Source organism: Camarhynchus parvulus, chromosome 2, assembly GCF_901933205.1.
Source record: "Camarhynchus parvulus chromosome 2, STF_HiC, whole genome shotgun sequence".
Taxonomy (NCBI): domain Eukaryota; kingdom Metazoa; phylum Chordata; class Aves; order Passeriformes; family Thraupidae; genus Camarhynchus; species Camarhynchus parvulus.
The window spans coordinates 80,572,002-80,598,977 of record NC_044572.1 but is presented as its reverse complement, the minus strand read 5'-3'; the positions used below and the strand labels follow the sequence as shown (position 1 = coordinate 80,598,977).

The 26,976-nt window shown below is 37.7% G+C and overlaps 1 protein-coding gene across 5 annotated transcripts in view; it reads right to left on the bottom strand.

Moving 5' to 3' along the window:
* The window catches only part of SEMA5A (semaphorin 5A), a 314,550-nt gene that overhangs the window by 206,224 nt on the left and 81,350 nt on the right, over nt 1-26,976 (bottom strand). For all 5 annotated transcript variants that reach the window (XM_030969771.1, XM_030969785.1, XM_030969762.1 and 2 more), the window contains 2 exons: nt 26,337-26,428; nt 9,032-9,230 (listed from right to left, as the gene is read on the bottom strand). In XM_030969771.1, coding sequence (XP_030825631.1) covers nt 9,032-9,164 — 133 coding nt within the window. In that variant the 5' untranslated portion in view covers nt 9,165-9,230; nt 26,337-26,428. The remainder of the gene's footprint in view (nt 1-9,031; nt 9,231-26,336; nt 26,429-26,976) is intronic.

Below are 26,976 nucleotides of genomic sequence, written 5' to 3'. Positions count from 1 at the left end.
TAATTCTCTCAGAAGGCACAAAGTGGCTGCCCTGGCCACCTGTCCACTGCTCTCCAGGCAGGGCAGATGCAGTCACAGCAGTTGCCCTGTCCCAGCTTGCTTCACCTGCTTGAACAATGCACTCTAACCTTCAAGATCTCAAATCTAGCCTGCATTCCTGTTTTCTCTGCCCTGCCAGAGCTCCCCAGCTAGAAGTACATATTGCTGCATTCTTATGCGTGTGCATATGTCTATTACTGGGATAATTAAAGGGAATTTGGGTTCTGACTGTCTGCGCCCTCAGGGTAGAGACAGGAACATCTGCTGCAATGCCTGCTTATTTCTTATTTTTCTGAACAAGGGCTTGGAATTGTTTGTGCTTCATTGTTCAAACACACACATTGCATACAAATACAAGAAAGCGTAAGGGAAAAAAGACTGAACCCCCACCTAGATGAAAGTGGTTTCAGTACTCCCAGCACAGTTAAAAACCACTAACTTCACACCTCATCCAGCACAGAGCCCTAATGCTCTTCCCAGGGAGAGCAGCTACTCCTTAAAGTTACCACCTCTGGTCCCTGTGCTGCGGCTGCCAATCTTCCTGAATGTGACAGAGGGAAGACTGACCATGAAAAACATTTGCCATCCTCAGTCATGCACTCTCTTCAGAGGGGTTTAATCTTTTGCATTTTAACACTTACATGCTGGCTTTGGCAACCAGCCAAAGAATTCATTTTGAAGGAAATCGTGTTGTATAGTTATGGGAAATCATTATTTAGTCTCAAGACAGAGTTTTGTAAAGAAGTCTGCTCAGTTTCAATACATGTATTTTTGGGAGCAGAATACAGACTGCCCATAGACAGTTGCACTGTTACTTTTGTTGGAAATATCTATGCTTGAATTTTTGCTTTTTTTGCTAGAACTGGCCATCCTGCAATGATGCATTCTTACTTATGTTGACATATGAACTTAATAAACCTTTTTATTTACATTGTTTCAGCAAAATAAAATTTCTTGATCCTATCAATTCTGCCCAAGACTGTAGCTCAAAAAATAAAGGTCAGATGATATTTCATGCAGAAATACAAAACTCAACAAAATAAGACATATTATAAAGACAAAGGGTATAGAGAACAAAGTCTGACACTGATCTTTTTAAGAGTTTGGAGCCAGGACTTCAAAGAGCAATATATTCCCCACCTCCTCCACTCTCCCACCACAAAAATAAAAGGATGCCCCAAAGCCAAAAAAATAAGTTAACATGCAAGAAAAAAAAAGAAATAACCAAAACACTACAATCAACACTTCTCCTTGTAGAACTTACTTTTGTTCTAAAAGCCACTGCTAAACTCCAGGGGTTTGTCACTATTAACATCTACTTTAGTAGATTTATTGTAGAGCTGGTTGTAAAACAGTCAGGTCCTAATTCTCAGAAATGGTAGAAAATAACTATAAATCCATCAAAACAAAATCTGAAGTGAGCACTGGAAATGGAAAGACAAGCTTAGGACAAGTCAAAGTTTGGTCCAACCTGAAAATGACAAATTGTCAGGTAACAAGTATCTACCACATTCAGCCACACAAAATCAGCTGCTACCCAGTGTCCTTGAAGTCTTGTCAACAGCACACAAGCACTGCCACAGAAGGAAGACAGGGAAGAAAGCATGTGAAGAAAAAAAAAAAAAACCAAAAAACCAAAACACTTTGAAGAAGCACTAACTGTGGTTCTCTATTTCCACGCAAGCTATCCAACAAACAAATGTATCTTGGTAAGATTATTGGTAAGGCTCTGGGTATTTAAGAAATTAAGAAGAAAATCAAAATTTTAAGTACTGTTTTTCCTCCCCATCTCTTAAAATTCTTGAAACTTTAGAACTTGAAGCAAGGCCAAAGGATGGGCCAGGGTTTCCCCAGTCCCTCAGACAAAGTGATATGCAGCAGAAGGCGACATTCAGTGACAGGCAGTAAGGGCAGCAGGTGCCATCAAGTGACAGCAATACAGGCCCCATAAACACTGCACAGAATCTGAAAGGGAAGACCACTGGGATGAGTCTTTCCAGTAACTGTGTCATTACAAAGTATGAAAACAAAGCTGCCCAGGATCAGATGGCCAGTAACTGCCATTGTTGACATCTTCTCTGACCTAGCAGTCTAAGTTACTGAGAATTATAGAATGGTTTGGGTTGGAAAATATCACTAAGCTCATGGAGTCCAACTGTTAACCCAGCACTGCCAAGCTTGCCACTAAACCAATTCCCCAGGTGCCATATCTCCAGTGAATACATCCAGATATGGTGACTCTGACACCTCCCTGGGCAGCCTGGCTCAATGTGCAACAATGCTTTCCATGACAAAGGTTTTCCTAATATCCAATATAAGTCTTCCCTGACACAACTTGAAGCCACTTCCTCCTGTCCCACCACTGTTACTCTGGAGAAAAGACCAACCCACACCTTGCTACAGCCTCCTGTCAGGCAGTTGTAGAGCATGATAAGGTCACCCCCAAGCCCCCTTTTCTCCAGTCTTTTCTTATGAAAAGAATTGAAACTCTATCTGGTGGGGAAAAAAAATAAAACAGAAAAAAAATCAGAACAATATTGTGCTCCCTCTTGCTCTAAGCACACATAAAAAAATTGACAGAATTTCATCTGCATACGAGCTTTATTTCTTGATTGCTGATCTGTTTATTTAACATATCCCAGCTTGGATGATTTACAACATTTTAGCAAAAAATACAGCTCTTTTGAAGAAGAAGAAAAAAAGAAAAAGAACAAAAATTCCAGATTTTAAGTCCATCTGCCCACTTTGTACAGACAGTGGAATGCGGTAGGAGCCTCTCACTCATTTTGCTCTTTGTGAACAACCAGAGAACTGCACATGCTCTAAAGAGCCACATTAGGGCAATAAGGAACAAATCAGCCATGGAAAGGCTCATAGGACATGTCTGCACAGCTCACTAGTCGTTGCAGCCACTGATAATTTTATATCATCAAAATTTATGAAAATTATTGGCATTCCACGAAGGTCCAGTACTTGACTGGGATGCCATTGATGCTTGCTTCAAAAAATGATCATTTTCAGAGGGGAAAAAAAAGTACCTGGTATGCTAGTCCTTTGCTTCAAGAATTCATCCCCTGCCATTCCTTCATTTTTATGGGAATGGGCACCAATGACACTGGGTGATTCAGGGAAATATAGGAGGATGGTGACCTTCAGTCTCCAAAGATATTTTTTTAATTAACAGTAAAGAGCTGAAGGTTGCTGTTCCCTACCAGAAGCTTAATCACCTATACAAAAGCAAAACCAAACCTGATTCAATACAAAAAATATAGAACTGGTAAAGGAATTCTTTTGCTCCATAAGATGGGCTGGTTCTTGGCAAAGTAGTGCAAACAATCTCGTAGTCTTATCATCTATACAAACCAAAGTTGCAACATCTAGCAATCAATGCTTCTTCACTGATGAATCATCTTCATTTAAAGAAAAACCCAAAAGATGATACATAATGGAAAGCAATAATGGAAACCTTAATCCCACTGCAGATTCTGGCAGATCATCTTCGAAATGTATTTATGAAAAATTGGGAAAAAAAAGAAAAAGCTAAACAGCTTAGTAGACTACTATTAGTTTAAAAGAAAACTTCCAACAAGATTAGGAGAAAGAGAAGACTATAAACAAAACCAAGTTTATATGCCATTTATCCTCCTTCATCCAGCCCACATATTATTTCCCCTTGCCACATGTTTAGTGCATGCACTCCATACACAAACCACAGGATAAAATGAGCAGAGCAATGTACTGAGTCTATATTACTTAGACAAACATCAACTAAGGGAATTCTGTGGTGGTCAGACAATAAGGTTAAGAAAATATATTTCTTAGGATTCTCTAACCAAGGAATCAAAAATAACTACGCTATTTTTCTTTTCTGGTTAACCTCAAGTTGAAATGAAGGGTTTAAGTTCATTTCTTCTATGGACTGAGACTTGCTATTTTTGAGCATGTTTATTCAACAGATAACTTTGTTACGGCACAGTATGTATTTAAATTATCCCTAAATATTGCTTCTAAAATTATGCAAATTGATGCTTTTTTGTTGAGACAGCACAACTTTAAATTCTGATTATTTTATGAGAGCCTAAAAGAATGAGACTCGCCCCAGAGCAAATGATCTCTGCTGTTCTCCCAGTATCAATTAAGTCAAGTTCACAACTGCATTTTATTTCTTATAGAAAAGCCTAAGAAATTCAACTTTATGCAGGTAAACTGCCGGACAATCAATACCTAAAATTTCACACCTGAAACTGTATCTGGGTCAATTTTTTTTCCAGCTCACTCACATGCTGCTAAGCAGTTGTGATGGCCTCTTCAGTTCTACCTCATGGATCAGGTCTATCTACAGAACAAGTCTTAGGCTGAGTTTTGAAAGGTCTGGTGTTTCAAAGTTCAGCAAAAGTGTGTGTCTGGGGAAACAAGCTGCCACTGTAACTACTTCTATCCTTTTTGGTGATTGCTTTCATTTCTGGTTTTGTTTTGTTGAGTTTTTATATGATTTAATAAAAGGTCAGGTCCACAGAGAGCTACCACAAAGGTTCTGTAGTGCAGGTGGACTATGAAATGCTGGAAATATTTAGACAAACATAGCACCACTAAACCATTTTGCTTTGGGTTTTTTTGCTTAAGAATAGTTCAACCTTTACAAAGCATCATTGTTCCCCATAGAGCAAATGTGGTTTTTACAGCCTTCTCTAAGTGTTCAAGTTAAACACCATACTACAATTCCTTCACTATAATAGGAGAATGTTTTTTTTCCAAGTAGCTGACCATCAGTAAACCCTAATACACTTACAGAGCTAACATTTCATATCTGCAAGCAAACGAGAAGTATATCCAAATAAAATAAAATTGAATAAAAATAAAATTTGTAAAATTTAATAAAAATAAAATTTGTAAAAATAAAATCTTTAATGAGTAGCTTATTTAAGCCCTTCTTCTGTCCTAACTCTTAACCTACCTCAAGCATAATTTCCTTTTCTTTACATTTTAAGCATTTGAAAAGGTGTGTAAAGATCAAAGATTTCACAGTGAGTCTCTGTGTATCCATTCCGTGATCTGCACCCTCTTTCCTTTCACCCAGTTCTAAGTTACATTTGATTTATAAGCCCTTGACTCCAACTATTTTAATTAGTTAGTGTAGCTGACGAATTCTTAGCATATGAAGACAGATTTTTTAACTTTTTTTTTTTTTTTTTCTTTAAGCCTGCATTTCAACAGATTAACACTTTTTTTGCACTTCTAGACACAGACTCCTCCTTAGAGAGAGAGAGAGAGAGAGAGAGAGAGAGAGAAAAAGGAACTTCAAAGAGAGACCATGCACCATCAGTCAGTTTCACCACATGAAACACTGAACTGCTCACTCCTGGGCTGATCCTGCCAGTCCAATACTTTGAGGTCTATTTTATATAAAATCTTTTTTTTTGTGATAATTCCTAACAACCTTAAATAATGAGAAAAGGAAATTTTCAGCTTCCAAGGAAGACACAAACCACCTTATTCTAGTTTAAGGAAGCTCTATGATAAGAAATTTTAGAGCTGCCAACATTTTCTGATCTATAGCAGCCTTTCTTATAGATTCTGGGAGAGCAAAGAAGTGCATTTTGCAGTCCTAATATTAATTATGCAGCTAAACAACATGGTTGTTACAACATGGTTATTAATACTGTGTATGAGAGACATAAAATGAAATCTTTGAGATCATGCCAGAAATCCTTTGCGTGGATCTTCTTCTTCAAAAGTGTGTGCATCTCCTGCTACTGCATCTTCTTTTTCCACTTTCACCAGCTAACAAAGTACTTCAGCAAAATTTCTCAACTGGTTCTCAACTGGGTGAAATTCTTGCCTTTTCCTATCAGAAGATATATCACAGTCTTCAACTAAAACTATTAAGCTGGAAAAATCAGTGCTAGAAATAGTATATGCATCTCTACACAAGGTAGCTTGACAGAATCATCACCAAAGTGAGCAATTTTTGATGAGCAGTGGGAAAGAAAGCAAGCTCTTTCAGGAGCGATACTCCCATTTCATATTTCACTGTGACAACTCCTGGAGACTATTTTGTCTTTTTATTAGGGTTTTTTTTTTTTGCAGCTGTTCACCCATACACTACACCAGACTCTCACTCCATTAGTTTTATTTAATAGTTTATACTTCATCTACCTTACCTCTCAAAGGAAGACAAATCAAATAAGTACACTGCTACTTTGGCATACCAGAAACTACAAAAAAAGAGGGCTTTGATCAGTTATAAGTAAAATAAAAGAGTTGATATCTCTGTAAAGTTAGTACTGAGTTTACAAGCTCTAAAGCACCTACCACTCAATACCACTCAGCCTTGGCTGACGTTCAGCACCAAGCACAGTATTACAGTACTACAGCCACACAGTATTTAGCTGTGGTGGATCTAACACTGCTACAAGATGACTTTACAGACCAGGGCATTAATGCAGCACTCAAAGGGATTTTAAATTTACAAATTGATTTCTCAACTCAACACTGGTCTGATTTCTCAACTGCTACTGGTCGTTAGCAGTACTAATGACATCAGCAGATACAGAGAGCATTTTCCTATAGGCATTCATGAAGTCAGCAAATGTCTCAGGAAGAATATGGATATCAGTAAGGCTGGTTGAAACTTGCCAACTCCTATTGCAAGACTCATTCAGAGAGTGGCTTCTCACACACATCTGTCTTCTTTTATTCTGATACCCCAATTAATCCATTCCTAACATACAGATTCAAAAATAAACCTCTCAGGCACTTTTTCCTGGGGTCTCAAAACTTCTGTTTTCCATTAACTGGCAGTCCTGCAACTACAAGTCAAATGCTGTGTGACCACACCAGCTAGGTTACCCAGCTATCACATGCTGTATTCTGCACTGCAAATGTGTTTCTATGTGTACTTTTCAAGAGTTATTAAGGAGTCCCAACAGATCATTGTGTGAAGTATGAACTACAGTTTGTCAGAATATTTTTCAAGAGATGTCAGTTCATAAAGGCTAAGGTATGTTATGGATATGTACTAATGGTATTTTTACCAAAAAGGTCAAGAGGGACCCTGGCATTCAAAATCTTACTAGATCTCATATTTAAGATCTGACCATAAACGTTTCTATATAATTATGTTTCCCACATATATTTACAGTAAAAATAAATTGGGTTTTTTTCAGTAAACTCGAACTGTGACGTTAACTTTGGCTATATCAAAAAATGCAACTGGAACAATATGGCCTCTATTCCCAAAAAGCCTTAGCATAGTGACTTGGAACTGGAAGGACATCACTAGAAATTAAATATGACAGAGAACAAGAGAGGTCTAGAAGGCAGGATCAGTCTAAATTCACAAAACCCACCTAAATATTGGCTGAATTAGATTCATAAAGCAACATATTTTTAATCAACTCCTAGAACACAGCACTGCTAATGAGTCTCAATTATTTTCTTTTACAGTTGCATATACAAAACCAAAAAGTACATGCAGCGATCTCTTGGTTTGTGAAATTAAGAAGCTAAGTACCAGAATTTTATCCGTTCTACTTTAATTACTTTAAGTATTGTGTTTGCGAGTTCTGATAAAAAATAGCATTTTAAACTAAATTATACCACAATATGAATGCTAAGGAAACCAGGTATTTCATCAGAATAACTCACACTATTTAGCACATCAATAAGGGAGTGATAAAGGTCCCTCCTTCACAATACACTGGTGGTTTGCTGTTCTGAGGTACAGAGTTCATTCTCCAGTGTATTGAAGAACAGGACAGCTGGTACCATTACTATTATTAAACCATTAAAGTGCCAGAACAAAATAGTTTCAGGAAAAAAACAACATTATTTTCCCAAAGTTTAAGAAAAGAATGGAAACAAATCTTTTTCCAATTAAAATTCAATAAATTCTAATTCATTGAAATGAAAAACTTACACATGTGCTTTCTTAGAGAAACAGGAGGAATGCAGTGTGAAATATAATACATCTTAATACCTACGTCCTCCTAACTAGAAACTATTTGGAACTCCCTCTAAGTTGTGACAGTAATGGAAAATTCTCAATTCAAATAAACAAAAAGAAGGCAGATAAGTTATTAACTGCCTCAGGTTTTTAAAGAAAACATCCTCCAAGTATTCTTTGCTTTGTTCCAACTGTTCCTCAGCGTTCCACCCCAACACTCAAGATGACAACTACATGTATGAAGAGACTGTCCTGGTGAAAGAAGGAACTTGCGCATATCCACTGCAAAAAGGGCTGTATCAGGCACCAGCAGGGACAAGGAGGAATTTAGAAAGACCATATGGGCATGCAGGGATTACGTCAGGTTAAAGTTCAGTGGGAGTTACTATTTGCATGGAATGTCAAGGACAACAGGAACAGCTTCTACCACTCCAATAGTAATGGAAGTTTGAATAGGGATGAAAGGTTGAACAGGGAAAACATCCGACTTGGGCAGATCCGACCTAGTGGCAGCAGAAATGGATGATGCTGAGGGACTCAATGCCACCACTAAGGTATCAAAGAAGGCATCTGTTGTTTAGCAGAAGGATTCAAGAACTATCATTTGGAGAGTAAATGTTTAATACCCCTTATTCTACCTGCGCTACCAAGTGGAATAACACAAGGGTTGATCCTGGGAGCCATCCTGTTTAACGCCTTAATGAAGAAGGGAAGGCAATTGAACACAGTCCTTCATGAAATTGAGGGCACACATGTAGAATTGTGCACTTGGAAATGAATAACTCCATGGAACAGTACAGGCTGGTTGTAATCGCAAAGGAAAATGAGTCACCCACCTTTAAGTGATACATTCAGCTACAAATGCTGAACAAAATTTGAAAGCTTAGTTGTATTTAATTTGCATAGAATACAGCCCAGATTTTTATGTAACAGCACTGAATGTACCTTTTTCCCATGTCATTCTACATTAAAAGCAGAGGTTTCCATTAAGTGATTACAAAATACTTAGCCTACTTCTGGAAAAGATTTTTGGCATTTACATCTTACCTTTGTATGCAATAATTGGGTGCTCAGCTCTGTGGCAGTGGGTATCTTCTGTTGTTGTTGACTCCAGTATTCCTAACACTCCAAGTCCTGCCAAGAGCAGTGTGAAGAAGCAGCTTCCTTTCATGGTGGTCATGCTGTCCTTCACAGCAGTCACTTCTTTTAACTGTCTACTCTTCTTGCATTCATGTGGGAAAAGCACCTGGAGAATTCAAAGAAATTTAAGAACGAGAGCAAACCATAGAAAAAAATAGATAATTCTTGAAGTTTAAAACAAAACAACATTGCTTCCTTTTTGTGCAGCATCTGACTACTCAAAATTATGCTGTCAGTTGCTCTTCTAATCACTTCACACACCTATCATCAGTTACCCAATTTAGGAAAATTGATCACCCAGCAGGATTAAAAAATCATTATTCATTATCCCCTCTCTTTTATTTTGTAACATGAGGGGAAAAGAATGTTCTCCAACATTTTTTATTTTATCCTCTTAAATAGAGCAGACACTTTTAAATCTCTTTTCCCTGTTCACTTGGATCCACTGCTGCTTGCCTTGCTTTCCTCAGAGATGAAGGAGTGCTTTGACTTCTTGCAAGTACAAGGTAGAAGAGGAATTGCTCCCTCATGTGAATGACTACTTTGAGAGAACAGCCCTAGAGCAGGTATTTTTTGCCTATCTAAAGAGCTTGTTTGGAACAGCACAGAAAGGGGCCTAGGACAAGATTCACCTCAGTGCTCTGACACGCACTTTTGTTTTACAGCAGTGAGGGTCACTGCCTCTGACACTGGCTTAGTCCCCATCCATTTCCTGACTGATGACAAGGCTGTGAATTGAAGACTCAAATGATGAAGACTCCTTTCTAGTAAAATTTAGGTATCAATGAACATTGCAATGGTTTTCATTCTGAATCAGAAAAAAGTTGAAGCTCAACTCCCTGATTTTTTGAAACATCCAATAACCAGACCCTTATATAAGTAACAGAATATGTATAGTGCCATTATAATTTTAGATCCAACCCGGTTCCTTTAGTTTCCTCACTAAAAATGTGCCAAGCATTTACCAACTAATCATACAACCCAAAAGAAACCTTCACCACTAGCAGCTTTAGTGAGTCACACAGGCTTGCGCGCTGATGAAATGCAGAAATGAGACATCACTGCCTTTCATGGGGGAAGACCAGAGATTTAAGACAGCTCCATAAAAGCAGAAATGTCACTCTGCTAATTAATAGAGGCATTCAGGAAGAGAAAATCAGCAATTTTGAGTTCTAATATGCTTGATCTCACTGAATTGTAGTGTGCTGTTTAATAAGGTGGAAACATTCTATTTGCGTAAAATAAACATCCTAAATGCATAAAACAAAGGGCTGTTAATGAAAAAACACTCCACAATAACAGCAGTATGCTCTAAAAGCTAGATTCAGAAAAAAGAATGGATAGTAAACTCTGGTCCCTAACGTTACTAGCACCAGACTTCATAAGACTAACTGCTCTTCTCTTACCACCTTATTTTGCTGCCTTTGGTAGTCTTCCAGCCTAGACATGGACACTTCTAATCCTCATTCATTTAAACTAAAATAAATAGATCAAAGGCATAATATATCTGAGCAGTAAATTCAATAGTCAATTTTAGCTTCTTTGCTAAATTTTCTTAAGTTACTGGAAAAAAAAGGAGAAACTTTGAGGCAGTTGGATTCATATCCTTACCTTCCTAAGTAGTGTCTTATGATGTCATTTACCAATAGGAATCCGGCCCTACAAAGTGCTTGTGGCTTACAACAGGCAGTATCTGGTCATGGAAATTCCGGATACTAACGTATGTAGTGCATAAAGCACTTGTTCCAATGTTTTATAATCCATTTTCTGTAAGATTGATATTTATATGTATGATGCACTATTCTTACACAAATTCAATTAGTTTATGTGGGTTGTAGTGTTCCTATTCCTAACTTAAAGATCATACAAATACACTACTAACAGCTACTTCTAATTCAGATTTCTGTAAGATTATGTTTGTGCAAGCAAAATGAAGGCCTGATACCTTCATGAAAGTCTCAAAAAATGTTTTTCTTGCAGACAGTACATCAGCAAGTATCTCAAGATCTAGTAATATGGTAATTCCATGTTAAACAAAAAACAAAAACAAAAAAAACCACAACTTTCTTTTAATTTTGAAAGTCTCATAAATACTCATAAATGTGTGACTATAATGGAAAATAATTAAACAAGAATAAAATGAAACATTTGTACTGAAATCACAGCCTTCTTTGTCTCTATGGCTGTCAATGAAGCCCATGGTCTTCATGCAAGAAGGCTTCCATATCCCAGCCAAGTTTCAAAAAAAAAAAACAGCTCTACTCAGCAAACACAGCAAAAAGATAATCCTGTTTCTCCAGGAAGAAAGAAAAGGACCACCACCCTTCATCCAAATTTTAAATTCACACATAGGTATGGATGGCTTGGTTTCCATTACAAAAAGGATACTTAATTTCATGGGACTAATAGTGGTACTAGTAAGGACTAAGATGTAAATGTTAACAGGCCTGATGTCTTGTACCCTGCAGGTATTGAGAGGACTTGTCCCACCTGTCCCCTGTGAACAAAACTCAGTAGCAGAAGCAAAGATTCCTTCACAACACCACCTTTCCTTGGCCCCTAAATCCAAACAGCATCCTCTGTCCTGACAGACTACTTACATGCCATAGGTGGTCTCCGACACAGTTGTTTGCATGTTATAGTCATGCTGTGGAAGAATTTTGGGGCCAAGGAGTTTTTCCTTACTAGCTGAACTCTTCCTCTCACTGCAGGTATCTCACATGGCAAAAACTGAGACAGGAAACACTCTCTCATTTAGAATATCCAAAAACAAGGAGAAAAGAGAAGGAAAAAAGAAGGGTGTGCGTACACTTATGACCATATATCTCAGAAAAAAACAGTCACAGAGTAAACTTCTCTCTGCCTCAACCTCTAGCTTTATGTGTATTGCACTATTTTATTAATTTAAGTCTATGAATGACTTTTGATGTATTAATTTAAACACATTATTGCAGGGCACTGTGAGGAGAAGCTTACTTGGAACAATGCAGAGGAGAATCTTCAGAGGCCCTAACTGACAGAAGAACAGTAAATCAAGGCAGTAGATAGAAACCTCATCACAAGTTCTTTAAGTTTCTACCCATTTCACTACACTAGTGTATGCATGGAAGGAGAAAGGAGTCTGGAGACTGCACCTAATACACTTCTAGAGTAAAAAATAAAAAATATATTTTTAAAGATCCACAAACAAAACAAGGATAACCAATCAAACAAAACTCTTCCCCCAAGAACCAAAAAGCCCATACAACTCCAAGCCCTGCAAAAAATACAATTACATCCCCTCCAAAGAAACATGCCTTCAACATATACCCACAGCACAAAGCAATGAACAGACACCTTAGAAAAGACTTCAAAACTGAATCTTTTTCCACAGAACTTGTACAGGCTAGATTGCTCCCTTCTGTACATCTTAGAGCAAGGACCACTGCACCAGCTCCATCGCTGTCCGAGACAGCAGCTGTAAGAGTGAGCCTGTGGAAGCAGCTACACAGACCTGAGACACTGCCACAAGTCAGAAGGCTTGAAGCAGACAAAGTAATCTTTCCTGAAATCACCCCCTCTCCTTACTGAAAGTGCAGCTTTCATGCCAAGAAGGGATAGCTAGCCTGAAGCAGTCTGACAAGAAACGACAAAGCCAAGAGAACCCTAAGCATGAAAAGATTCAGCCAGTTTCCTTGATTTCTGTATAATTTCCATATGTAAATCTCTCTCAGCAATGACAATAATGGCCAGGTAAAAACTCTTCAAAACATATATCCAAATAGTGACACTGACCAGCTATTTAACTATTGATAAATATTTGCACATTGACCTGTTATTTGCAAAACTTTTCTATCAGAGATCCTTATTCAGACTTTCAATAAATTGCATGTTACAAGTTTGTAAAACAATCTAAAGATGCAAAATGAAAAAGAAAGCAGAATAAGCAGCACTATAAGATGCAATTTATTTCAATATACTATTTTATTCCTGTATGTAAAGGGTCTTGTGCACTTGTTCTATCCTTCATTCCCTTTCTTTTGATCCAGCTTGCCTAGAAGAAATATAAAGATGAATGAGGCCCATTAGGCAAAGGTATTATATTTTACAAATGTAGCCTTTGATTTCTACAACAACAGTAATTCATAAAGAAAAAACCCAGCAATCCAAGATTTTCTGTTTCAGTTGAACCAAAAAAAGACATCTCTTACTAAAAAGAAAAAGTGTGCACAGCTAAGCATGCAAGGCAGGTTACTGCTACTGCTAGGTCCAAGCAGATTCATTTAAAGACTATTCCCTCCAGGCACTGAAGTCTATATATATAAAGTCAAATAATCAGGATGTCAATATTTCAAGATCACTTAAAGTACACCATGTTGAAAGTACAATTTACCTCTGAATTACAAGCTACATTTTCCTTTGTTCAATCAAAATAAGCCACGGTATGCAAAAGCTGCCGCACTAGCTGCAGCTGTCCCAAAGCAAGACGCTTTCAAATAACTATCTTTGCTGATTCTATAGGTGATGGATTTAAACTACATTTTTAGTAATAGATGAAGTGAACCTAGGTCAATAAAAGTGTACAAACAGCAGGGTTTGGCATGTTTAAAAGATGCCACTTTCAGAACTGGTTCTCGGTACAGGCATTCATGAGCAGGTCTGGGGTTTCTTTACATGCACACCAGTGTTTACTCCTGCAGATGCTGCTCATGCAATTTGTTGCAGGAGACTCATTCCACTTTCCCTGGGCACTTTGCTCCACATCTTTGCAAAACAGTAAAGATTTGGAAAAAGAAAAGTAACTAGATGACCAGATGACCTTTTTGCACTAGCACAAGCCTGGGAAAAAAGAGTATTTAACTAATGAAACAAACTGCACATTCTATGGGTTCATGACAACAGAATTATGAGTACAAAGAAAGATGTTGTCCCATTTGCCACTGCACACACTTTAAAAATAGTAGTAATTATTTCATCTTTGGTCATGAAAATTTTATGAAAAATACCTAGTTTGTCTACTGTATTGCTAGTGGTACCTTTTTTACAATTTATTAAAAGAACACTTGCTTGTGGCTGCAAGTGACAAGAAAAACAGGGAGAGCCATTGTTTCCTCTTCACCAAAAAAAGGCCACACTGCTGTGTATCACTAGTAAGCATGTAGGCAAATCAGGAAACAGGGCATCATGAATACCCCTGGAATGCAGCTCAGTGCCTCTTTCTGTAATTCTTCTTGATTTTTTAAAGCCAAACTCCTCAAACTAATGCGAAACATTTGAGAGGAAGATTGTTAGAGAAAAGAATACATAAAAAAGACTCTCAACCACACCTACCAAAAATTTAGCTAAATTCTAAGGCAATGTGTATGCTTTCAATTCACCAGTAGCGACAAGCCCTGGAGCTCAGAAGAAAAAAAGGGATGGAGGCCAGAAGCAGGCATAAAGAGGGTTCTTAAAAAAAAAAAAAAAGCCCAAAAAATCCCCCAAGCAGTTGTTTTCACTGTAGCACATACTATTTCCTGTCAAATGCACGAAAACCCCAAATCTATACTTCTTTATAGTATAATTACTTTGAAATACATTCCTTACTCAGTATACCTTTAGAAAAACAATTTGCATATCAGACAAATAACCAGTTAGATTAGAGCAATAGCTCAAAGATCACCTCACTAAACCCTGAGATGAGACTGGAAACTACAGATCTGCAGTGAAATAATCCAGCCATACACCATCAAGTGTCGTCACTGGACCCAGCAATGCAGGCTGTTTACTATGCAGCAGAGTAGCATATTCTAATTTGTATTTGCGTAAAGTGAGAGTCAGCTTCAATTAAAAAAATGATTACTGAGTTCCTTCAACTTTTTTTTAATACTGTCATTCATTTCTGCAGTGGCATAAATTTCAAGTTCTGCAAGAGGCAGACAGCCATCAGCTGTCATTGACTAGCACAGTCAAAAATCAGTCCTTGAATTCATAGTGACATTTTGCCAAAAGACAGCTAATATCTGTAGCTAGGGGTGATAAGTCATAAAACAAGAATCTGTCATCAAAGCTATTTCCCTAGCCCTTCTCACAGAGCTGATATTTGTGATTTCAGCAAAGGAAGCACTGCTTCAAGAACACTGGCCTGAGTGAAGCCAGGAGTTTGTAACAACACCTTGGTACTCAACTATCACATTTGGGCTCCTCTGCCTCATCAGTGGGGTGTACAGCCAGTGGACCTCAGCTGCCCTGAGCAAGCACAGGCCAACCCAGCAGGACCACGCAGATGAGAACCACCGGCAATGTAGGATTAGGAATAAAGCCAAATCAGCACAGACTAGGCCCAAATTCCAATAAAATGTCAGCACTTTTTTTGAAATACTTTTTTTTTCTTAGCTATCCATTAGCTCCTCAGCATTTTTGACATCCTCCCAGGACACAGACTCCTACCTAAAGTTTCCTTCCACTCATATCTAGCGCCTGGTTCCAGTCATTGAGCATTTCCCTGTGCAGTGCTTGGAACATCCACTGAACTCTGATCCTTAGACTGGCCATCAGAAACGAGGCAATAAAAGGAAAGATTCTCCACCTCAGACTACTAAGACAGCAAAGTTTTTCTTTTACAAAATAACTTTAATGGAAAAATTAAATGGTAATGACCGTAAATAAGTCTGAAAAGCGAAAAAAGAAACAGAAGAGGCTTAACAAGGGAAAGGCATGAAGAAAATTGAAAGAAAATTAAGAAAAAGGAAAGAAAATGATCCAGGAAAGGACAGAAGTGTCAGCTAGGGCAGGAAAAGGAAATAGAGAAGGAAAAACTGTAGCAAATAAGGGATCAACACATATATCCTTGCATTTCATCTTCTCTTTTCTCTCCAGACAACACTTGCCTGCACCTTTTCCAGTTGGTACTATTACTGACAAACCAAACACATTTTCTTAGGGCCCAACAGACTGTCAAGACCATCAGCGACATAGAACACAAGCTGTTCTGTAGGAGAAATACAGTTTCAAGTGCTGAGAGTAACAGGAGTTCAGAACAGATTCCGTACAACAGGGCTCTGCTCATTTTAAAAAATTACAGTTTCAAAATGGGGTCAGGGAGACCTTCAGAAAATGGACCCATTGCTAGCTATAAAGTATCTAGAAACTCCCACTGTGAAATTCAGAAACTTCCTGAGCCTGAAACTGAAACAATGTCCTGGAAAAATCTCACTTGCTACTTGCTGTCGTCTTACTCTTTTCCCTGAGCCATGTGCTGTCTGCTCCTGACTAAGACCAGATGCTGGGCTGGATGCCCCTCTGACCAAGCACAGCCATGTTTCCATTTTCTGCTAAGGTCTGAGTCTCATACTGCAAGCTTTTCAGTCACAGAGAAAGTGAATTTTGAAATTTCACCAATGAGAATTAAGAATCTATGTGGGACCAGGGTCACAACTACAAGTAAAGCTGTGACTTAATTTACATTAACAATGTGCTGAAGCTTCATTATATATAAAATACTCTTAAATTACAAAAGCTTGTGTTTTGAAAGTTGTCCAAAAAACTAAAAAAAAATGACAAAAAATTCCCATTCAGAAACATGGCTTGATTGAACTAAAAGCACAATTTCAGGACTGGGAGATGGTCAAACCTGGAAGATGTACAAAAGTAGTTTCAAGCAAAGGCAAAGGTAATTGAAGCAGGTAAAAAAGAGGCAATAAGAAAGTAATGCAAGCTTAGCTCTTGCGTTCTATATAAATTGCAAAAAGGCCACACAGACTGGAGTCACATGTGTTGAATAATTAAAAAAGAAGATCATCACATCACAGATTATTGCTGCAGCCATCTGGACATACTTTTTTATATTTGTAAACTGTACTTAAAAACGTGCCAAAATTTGTACATGGATGTAAAGAGAAACCAGAAGGAAAACAGTGATACAGCAATTTCAGATAGCTGGGTTTTGTTTTTTTAACTTATATTCAACTTAAAACAGTTCTCTGATATTTAGTTTATCACTGTATAAAAGTACTTGAGAGTACCTGGTATTTAGCTTTCATAGAAATGTAATATAATATATTTTAAATGTGAATCAGTAATCTAAAGGACAAAATTTTACTGTTAAAACAAAACTATTAGTGGGTATTCTGCACATTAATACTAGGCAAACTTCCAAACTAAAGATTATATTAAAGCAGTTACTACCTTAAAGAACTGCTGGATGAGTCCAAAGTGTCATGAAATGACTATTGTGACAGCCTGTTTTATTTAGAGCAACTTCATCTTCTCACAGTGGGTTCAGTCCTGAAGTTCTTTGGTACAGTTTTAAAGGGCACTGGGTATTAAATAAACACTTCTCAGCAAATGCAGGGTGGTCACAACTAAGGCAACCAAAATACAGTGGAGGAGAGCACAACTTTTAGGGCAAATCCACTCAGCCCTGTGGCCCCATCTGCAAATGCATTTCAGACTCTGAACTCCTCTCAACTCCCATCTAATTCCCAGCTTTGGATCTGTTTCTTCCCATCAATAACCAATATGTTCTGCTTTCACAGCAACAGCTTAAGTGACAGAGAAGTTTATCAGACTGATATGAAGGACAAGGAGAGGTAAGGCAGCTCAGAACTCCCATCCCACATCTCTGCTATAGAACACTCCTGTTCCCCAACTATTCATTTATGTATGGCTTTTCTATAAGGTAGGCATTCAAAACACACAGGTGTCTCACCAAACCTCTGGATTCTATCACCTGTTCTTGGATAAGCAACAGATTATCCAATGGGATAGGTGGCCTGAACCATCCAACAGTTCAGTCTCCACTGATTATGCAAATTAGTACAGATAATATACAATTAGTATCAGATAATGACAGAATGGCTTTGGTTAAAAGTGACCTTAAAGATCATCTAGGTCCAACCCTGGTCGTGTCATCCCATAGGCACAGTAACCTCCCACCAGAGCAGATTGCATAAGGGACAAGTAGGCTGCTACTTCACTTTGTAGCCCTTTAACACTATCACTGCAAAGATGATGATTTATATAATTTATACATCAACAAGATTTTTAACACAGACTTACAGAGATTTAACACACACATGAAAGCACTTTTTAATGTTTCCTCTAATCCCATTATTAACTCCCATGACAATAAGCAAAGGGGGTTTCACCAATCCAAATTACACTCTTCTGTATCAGACCTTGTATATAGATCTCTGATTCAGTAACAACTGCAACAAAAAAATCAGACAGCTTCCCTCTGCATCAGTTCTGTCTTCTGAAGATGCTAATCAGAAACACAGAGAACCCTGACAAAGCTATCAGAATCCTGGAATAAGAAGTCAGAAGGAAAAAAAGAAATTGTTTCTGTTAGATCTTTCTGAAAGTTCATCCACATTTTTAGTTACTCACTAAATCCTGAAGTAAGATACAGATATTTTAAAGTTTCTGTGAAATATCAAGTTAATAAATCTTTTCCTGAAATAAACCACGTAAAATTAAAAACAATGGAAGACACAAAGATTTGCAAAGACCATTCTACAGCTAAAATATCCAAACCATCAGAGTTTGCAAAAACAAAAGGCCAAATTCTTTATTACGACAATGCTTATATTTAAGACCCCATGTATTCACATACAGAGGTTTTACACAGATGAGGAACATCCCTGCACATGCCTGAACCTTGTAAACACAAACTTGCTTGTTTTTTACTAGATCCTAAAATATATCACAAAAAAAGAAAACAAAAAACTTCTTCTTAGGAGAATAAATCATAACTTTATTTTCTTCCTCCAACACAATGGTTAAAAATTTAAGTTATATTTTTAAGTCTGCTTAAAAGTAGTAAAACTTGACACAACAGAAATCATATACTATCTGGTGTAATGCTCTCAATGTGAAACAACAAATAAGGACATGTCAAATAGCCTACAGTTAAATGAGGAATGAATGGCTCTTGACTTACTTGTTTCAATAAAGGAAAGCCTCTTGTGGGTTTTCTTCAGAGCATACACAGTCCTGCTCTGTGTATTTGTGTCTCAAAAATAATAATATAAATACATTCTATTTTTCCCAGCCTGAAAAATCCTCTTATTTTATTTAGATTACTTTATTTTCCATGGTTTATCTGATTCTTAATGATGATGCTCTTTTTAATGACTTCCATTTACAAGCCTTCAGGAAAAAAATCTATTTCATAAAAAAAAAAACCAAACTAACAATGTTGTGAAAATTCAATTTCTTTAGTGACATCTATCCCAATGGTTTCTCAGTGGCTGACAGCTTTCATCAGTCAAAGACTAAATTACATGAAGTGTCACTGATGTCTCCATCATATACAAAATCTCTTTGGTAGCTTTGTAGCCATCATTTTTCATTTATCACTTTGGAATCTTATAAGCATACAGTATGTATGCACAGATTGCATACGCTGAAACATAGCTCTGACTGCTCCTTTTGAAGAATCCACACTTCAGAGACCAAATGTGTCAAGGTCACCTTCAGTCCCTAAATAGAAACACATAGGATGATTGCATTTTTTCTCAGATTTTACTAACAGTAAAGGCATAGATTTAGCTTTCTTGGGCTGATTTGTTTGTATCCAATTTTTTTAGAACCCCCACAGCTGCTTAAAGGGAAACTTCCAGACCATCCTTTCATTTTATGCCAAGGCTGGATGACGTGCAGTCTCCAAGATCCTTAGTGCTGCCTGAGACTACCAAAAATATATATTATATATGCACACCCCCAAAATGTATACAGAAGGGCCTGTACCCATTTTTGTGCTCCCCTACATCCATTCACCCTCATCCTCCTAGTCTCTGTAGACCTCAGCTCCTCTCCTTTTTAAGGTAACCAAAACATGCTGTCATCAGCACAAGAGGGTATTCATGTAAACACCAACAAAATGCTAAAACACTACATTTCCTTTCCTGCATCTGCTTTTATTTCTTTTCTTCACCTGACAGTGGTACTAAAAATGCTCTCAAACATTAAAATCTCACAGTCTCGATCTCTTCTATTGTAAGCTTTTTGCAGTTATAGTCTTTCTCCTTTATTTACGAAGTCTCTGCATTGATGTCAATTGCACATTGCTACAGAAAGAAATGTTGTTAAATCTACTTCCAGGACAACAGTCCAAGATCAAAGCTCTTGAAGGAACACCAAAACAAAAAAACTAAACAAACAAATGAAAAGGATCCTTGGAAACGTTGACTAATAATGACACAAGGTAAAATACAAGTACAATAAAATACTTTACAAATAAAACCTTCCGTTTGGCTGTGGGTGTGGCGTTGAAAATTCAGAGAAGAAAAGCATCACTTTATGCAGCAGTGGCGCAAATACATACACGTATCACAGGTATGAGAAGGGTCTACGGAATCTATTGCTGGAATTCAAAATAAAGAGCCCAGAGGGAAAATGCTGAGGATGAAATACCCTTCCACTGGGTACCTCAGGCAATAATAAAATGCAGGATTTGATCTAGGGAGGAGCAAAAAGAAAAGGGACTGGACACACAAAAAAACCTACACCAAACAAGGAAACTGGCATATATGTATCTGGCCAAGTAAAAACTGACAATTTCTGGCAGTGTTAATGTGTAACTTGAATGTGTAACTTGAGAAGACGGACATTCAAATGAGAATGATATTCAACTTACCAGAGTAATACCAAACTTCCTAGCATGATGTGGTTGCTATGCTCTACCACTGTATGCTTCCCCCCAGAGAGAGGATGGGACTCTCTCTGAGGTGCACATTTGGATACAGGAACAAATTCCCCCCATCCTTTCATACGTGGCCAACTCTTTCTCCTGTCACATGCCACTTTCACCATGATGCTGATGGGACAGTTGCAGAGCAATCTAGCAGAAATCCTAAATTGCTAATGTCACCATGATGCATTCTGTTTCTTTAACTACAGCCCTACCAATTTCTACAACTAATAATACAGCCATACACAAACATCTCTTTTATAGAAGAAACTCAGGGCAGAGTTCACAGCTCTGCTTTTTTAAAAGACATAAACCTGTATTTATACTGTAATAAACACACCATGTAGAAAGATGTTGAAAACAGAAATTGAAACATGTTGCTTTTACTGTGAAAAATCTTTGCAAACCTTCAGTGCTCTGTAAACAATAAATAACTGAAACAGAGGTCATCTCATCAGGTTAACCATGAGCTGTGCTGCCAAGATAGAGTCTGCTCCAGCTAGGTTGTGCTAGCTAGTACATGGATTAACAGGGATTTCAATTTCCAGGGCTGTCAATCTTGCATGCTTTCCAGCACTGGATTTCACCACATTTTATACAGATACAATCTGAATTCTGAGTGAAAAATAATTCAAACTGCTTCAGCGGTGTTGCCAAAAGGGCTTCCAGAGCAAACAGATTATACATATTTTAATGCACACACTGCAAGTAGAAAAATCTCTGTCATGTGAAAAAAAAATATAAATCCACCAAACTCGGATCAACAGAGTCAGCTCAAAAAGTCTCGAAACAATGCCCTTTTCTACAAATTCTTATGACATTTTCAATCATCACAACAAGAGAAAGCATCCCATGAGACTTTAGACAAATGAGAGGTATCTGCAATAATTAAAGGTAGCATCTCTATTGCAAGGAGCGTGACCTGAAGAAGGGCAGTTGTGCCAGTGGGGGGGGAAGCTGAACTTTACCCCTAACTAGACTTTAAAGCATAAGAAAAAAATAGAGAGATTAAAATTATAAATCAAAGACCATTTAGTTTCACACCAGGTGTTAAAACCCTGCTTCTAGATGCCATTAATCTCAGAGATTTAACTGGCTTTAATGGGAAGAGTCTCATTCTCTGCAGCAAGAAACAATGAGTTTTCCATTAGGCACCAGGACCTAATCCATCCCTCCCTGATCCTTCTTCACCTCGTATGCAGATTCAAGCACAGCCCAATTCATCACTTGAGTACAAAGCTGTTTGCAGCTCAGTGATCTGCAGTACTGTTACACACCAGGCACAAAGTTCCTAACTGAGAATGAAGTTCCTTCTACTCTGAAATTGCTATTGCTGCTTTGAAGCAATGCAGGTTTCTTGTAACAAAGAACAACTACTACTAACAAGCTTTTCATTGTTATGCTTCATTTGTTAAAATCCCACAGGTCCTGCACAAAGGGAAACCCTCATCACTACACACACAGAGCCACAAGGAAGGCACCAGAAGAGCCAGAAGCCCAAGAAGAACTTTTCTTCATAAATGGATGAGGTCAAAGAATTAGGTGGGTGAGAAATGGCTGACCTAAGCATTACTTTAAATTGGTAATGGCTTACGTTATATAATTCTTCCTCTTTCCCTTTTAACTGCTCTTATTCTGCAATTCCCATCCATCCATATCTAACCCACACCTTTGTATCCCCTCTTCCCAAGAAAAATACTCTTTCCTCACAACTGTACATTACTATTTGAAACTTTTGTATCATTTCTGTCTTTGCAAGTCTTGGCCATGTTACTTAGAAATTCTCAGTCTCCATTTCAGCTTCTTTGGATTCATTTTTGCCAAGAGCAACTAACCTCTCTGACCTAATGAAAAAAACAAACTATTTTCCTCTTCAGAAGTTTTTTGATTTCAAGTCCCCTTGGAAAACTTCCCAGAGGAAGCACATATACTAGTACAGGAAGTTGGAATACTCTTTAATGCTTGCACAGATCCATCCATCTCACATGCATAAACCACTGATGGAAAAACCAAGCACACTGTTGCTTTCACTCCCAGTATCTGCTCCTCTCTAAGCTCCTAAAATTCTGTTAATTCTTCAGAACTTTATTCAGTAGTTCCTCAACTTTGTTTACATCTTTTCATTCAATTCCTTAAGATCAATTCACCTATTTTCCTCTAATTTTCTCTCATGACCATCTTCCTTCCAGTAACCTTATCTGTTCCAGCCATTTAAACTGCTCTCATTATGAAATGCTGTCACTTGTAGCCTTTCCTCTTTGATCATGATAATATAACTCCAACACTTTGCTTCTCAAGCTAATCCGCAAGCACAAAACTATCTCCAAATTTATCAGTGGTTTCTCCTCCTCTTTGTATTTCCTTTAGGCTTTGCCATTTCATCCTGCTTATCTCTCCCCTTGAAGTTTACTGTCTCTACACCAAAATGAGTCTCACTAGAACTCACAGACTGAGAAAAGGTGTTCTGGTAATTCCTCGCTCCCTGACAGGCACTACAGACTGTACAGAGAACAGTTTTGGGTAAACAGAAAACTGAGATTTTTAGACTAAGAATTGAACTCTCAAAGAAACAGCTTGAACGTATTAAAACAAATTTAATTGTAATTTATCAAGTGCCAAAACAAGATTAAAAGGACTTATCTTAAAATGAGGAAAAAGGCTCCAAGCTCTGTGGGAGACCTCAAATTACATAACAGCTTAGCATTTCTTAAAATAGTGTTAGTAACAGAGTTCTCTTCTGGGACTGCACCCTGCGACCTTACTGTTTATAAAACAGCATTGAAGAACCACCACAGTGGGTCAGGCAGGCTGTTTAGCCCAACAGAAATGACAAAACCAACTCAGACAAAACATCTAGCCTGACTTACTACTCTGTCTTCAGAAGCAGCTAAGAGCAGATGTTTAGAGCAGCCACATGCAAAAATTCTCCTCCATTCTCCCCAAAACACTTCATACTTTCCCTAATTTGCAGCTCAGTAACTTTCTTACCTGGGGATAGTACCTTTGTTTATCAATTCTTTTTTTTATTTTCTTCCACCTCCTTTTCCATATTTCTTCAGAAGCTCTTTATACCCATGCAGCACACACAGCATGTTGTGGCAAGGAATTTCAGAACTTACACACTATGCAAAAAAAAAAAATTTCCCAAAACAAAACACTGCTTTTCCTAGCTTTAAAACTGTTCCCTGCCTGTTTCAGCTCATCTCTCTTCTAATACAAAATTAGGTGGCACTGAGTATTCATTTCCCATCCACACACCTCACAGCTCCTATTATTTTACAAACACCTAGCATTACAACCTGGTCATTCTCTCTTTTCCAGTCTGGAAACTCTCATCTAGTTAGTTGTTCTTGCATGGAATACTGTTCCATTGATGTCTTCTGCATCCTGCTGCCCTTCTTCGTTTTTGTTGCCTTTCTCTGAAACTTTTCCTGCTCTACTTCACTTGTTCTGAGATAAGGAGACTAGGACAGCATCTTTAAGGCACAAACACTTCACAGATTTAGAAAATGGTCTAATATTTCAATTTCTCACTTTTCAGAGTAATTCCTGATATAAATTTGCTTCCCAATTGCTACTAAAATATAGAGGTGATTTTTTCGATAAATTGCTGCTTATAGTCAAGACCTTAAGCTAACTCAAAATATTTTAACATTATTGATCCTGAATTTCTCCCATCATTTTAATGGCCATTTGATTTCATGCGGTTCTTTTGTGTTTTTTTCAGTCTGCCCCCTTTTTTTTTTTTTTTTACCTTCTTTTGTCCCGTAAAACTTAGTTTCAGAAATAAACCTTGTCACCACACTTTTGTCCCAAGTCACTTATAAATATGAAAATACCCCTGGGCACTCACAGAGCTATCTATGGGAATCCACTGGTGATTTCCAACACATTTTTCCCCTGAAGCTTTTTCCCTTACCATTTAAACAATTATTAAAACAGTTAATAAGTTAATAACACAGTCCTCCTCCTTAATTTGTGCCTGTTGAGTTCCTTTAAAAAAATTCAAGAGAACTTTCAATATGAAATAAATTTTCATCATTTAAGTAGAACAATACATCCAATGATGTCTTTCACCTGCATGCCAGTTGTCTCCTTCAAAGACCACAGGCTATTTCTGTGATTTGACTTCAAATCACAAAAACGCAGGCTACATAAGATCTCTGGGAGTCCTCCAGTCAGACACTCTGGCTAGCCATTAAAAGCCACCGAAGATCAGGTCAGCCATAGCACTGTACAAGTAAGACTTGAAAGCTCCACTGGGAGAGGTGCCACCCCCCCACAAACCCAAGTTTTATTCAGTGCTGAGCTACACACCTACAGAAAAATATTTACCTACAATGTCCAATCAGAACATTTCAATTTGCAATCTGTGTATGTTAACCTCCTGCTATTGGTTTGCCACAACTAGGAACATTGGCTCCATCATCTTCGTAAACATCCTTCAAGTAGCTGAAGGCTAATATTAACCAGTTCACCAGGTCTTAAACATCCTCTTAATCAGGCTTTTATTCACAGAAATCAATCCTTTCTTGGTATCTCCACTGCAATACTCAATGCTCTTTCTAAAACAGAGATATGAATCTAATTTTTTAATTCGTCTACTCAGTTTAAACAGGTGACCCACTGGTTTTTAGACTCCCTGAGTCCACATGAATGCTTTCTGAAATGTGGTATTAAATTAGACATCTTCAAGTATTCAGCTGGTGAGACACTTAAAAGCAAGAGGCTGTATACCACACTAAGAAGCTGGTCTATTTCACTCTACCATTCCTAAAACAACTGGGCAAACTACATCTGGATCTGCTAAACTGAGAACATTAAATTAGTTCCAGAAAGGCAATCTCCTAAATCTAAGAAGGTTTCTCCTAACCTAAGAAGGTTTCCAAAACAGGAACCACCCCACGCTTTTCAGTGGTGAGCACACACACACAGGAATTACTCTGTTTTCTGCCATGGCTTTATCTTGGATTGTTCCTGTCACAGAGTCATTACACACAGGCCACACAGAGTCTCCAGCTGGCCTCCTGCTCTTGGTGTGGTTGAAAAAAGCATTCATTAACTTTCTGTTTAGCCTGATAGGGGAATGTTTTGTTTTTATTTCCTTCTTTAAACATAGACACAGTTTTTTAGAAGATATCCTCTTGCTTTTAATAGTCTCCTCTACCTGGTCATTTAGCTATACAGGCTTCCTTTTCCTAAGACGTTTTTAGACTGATGGTAAGCATTTATGTGGAGCCTCCAAAACAGCATCTTGAAATACTGACCTTCAAACACATTACTCTTTCAGTGTCACTATAAACAAACATCCTCATTTTTACATAGTTTTTTTTTTGAGGTTGAGCATAATTCAAGAGAGGTAAGAAGAAAGGAGAATTGCAGGTTCTTTTCCTTTCATTCCTCCCATTTCCATTTGTTGGATTTCCTTAGCTTAGGGAAAAGAGAAAGGCCAAACAACTGTAATCATCTACAAAGTCACATCACAAGTCTTTTTTCCAGACATCACCTCTCCATGACATTATCATCTACTGACTGAACAAAATACAGTCTCTTACCCACCTTTTAGTCACCATCCCTCTGTAATCATGTACTGCCTCTGTTCAGCGTTTGTGCAGAGCCAAAGCGGGGTCCTGGGTCTACCTTGGAGGCACCTAGGAGTTAAGGAAACACAGAAGAGAGATAATAGATATTGAGGAGGCAGCTCATCAGCAATTCTCAGACATTTATTGCAGACATAAAACATGTCTCTCAAGCCAATAAATTAGAAATGTAAGGCACTTTAACTACACAATGTGAAGAAGAACCAAATGGAAAGAGATCGAAAAAAAAATCATTTTTTAAAATACCTGGCAGCTTGGGATGAGAATCAGAAGAGGAATATTTGCTGCAGAATTATCAAAATCCATGAGACATGAATTTGAGAAAAATCCTTACTATAAAATTTTGCCTTGGTGCCTTAATAGCACTAAAATTAAACATGACATACACAGACTCAAATTTGTCCCTGAGTAAAATCCATAACAAAATTCAGGTGGGTAAAACTTCATTATTCTTCTACCTTTCCATAAAACAAAGTTCAAAAGAAAAACATACTCTCTAATATCTCAAAACAATACAAAAGGCATTTTCGAGAGAGCGATGCATCATTAAGGACATTTCAAGACATTAACCCATCTTGTAGGAATGACAAATACAAGAT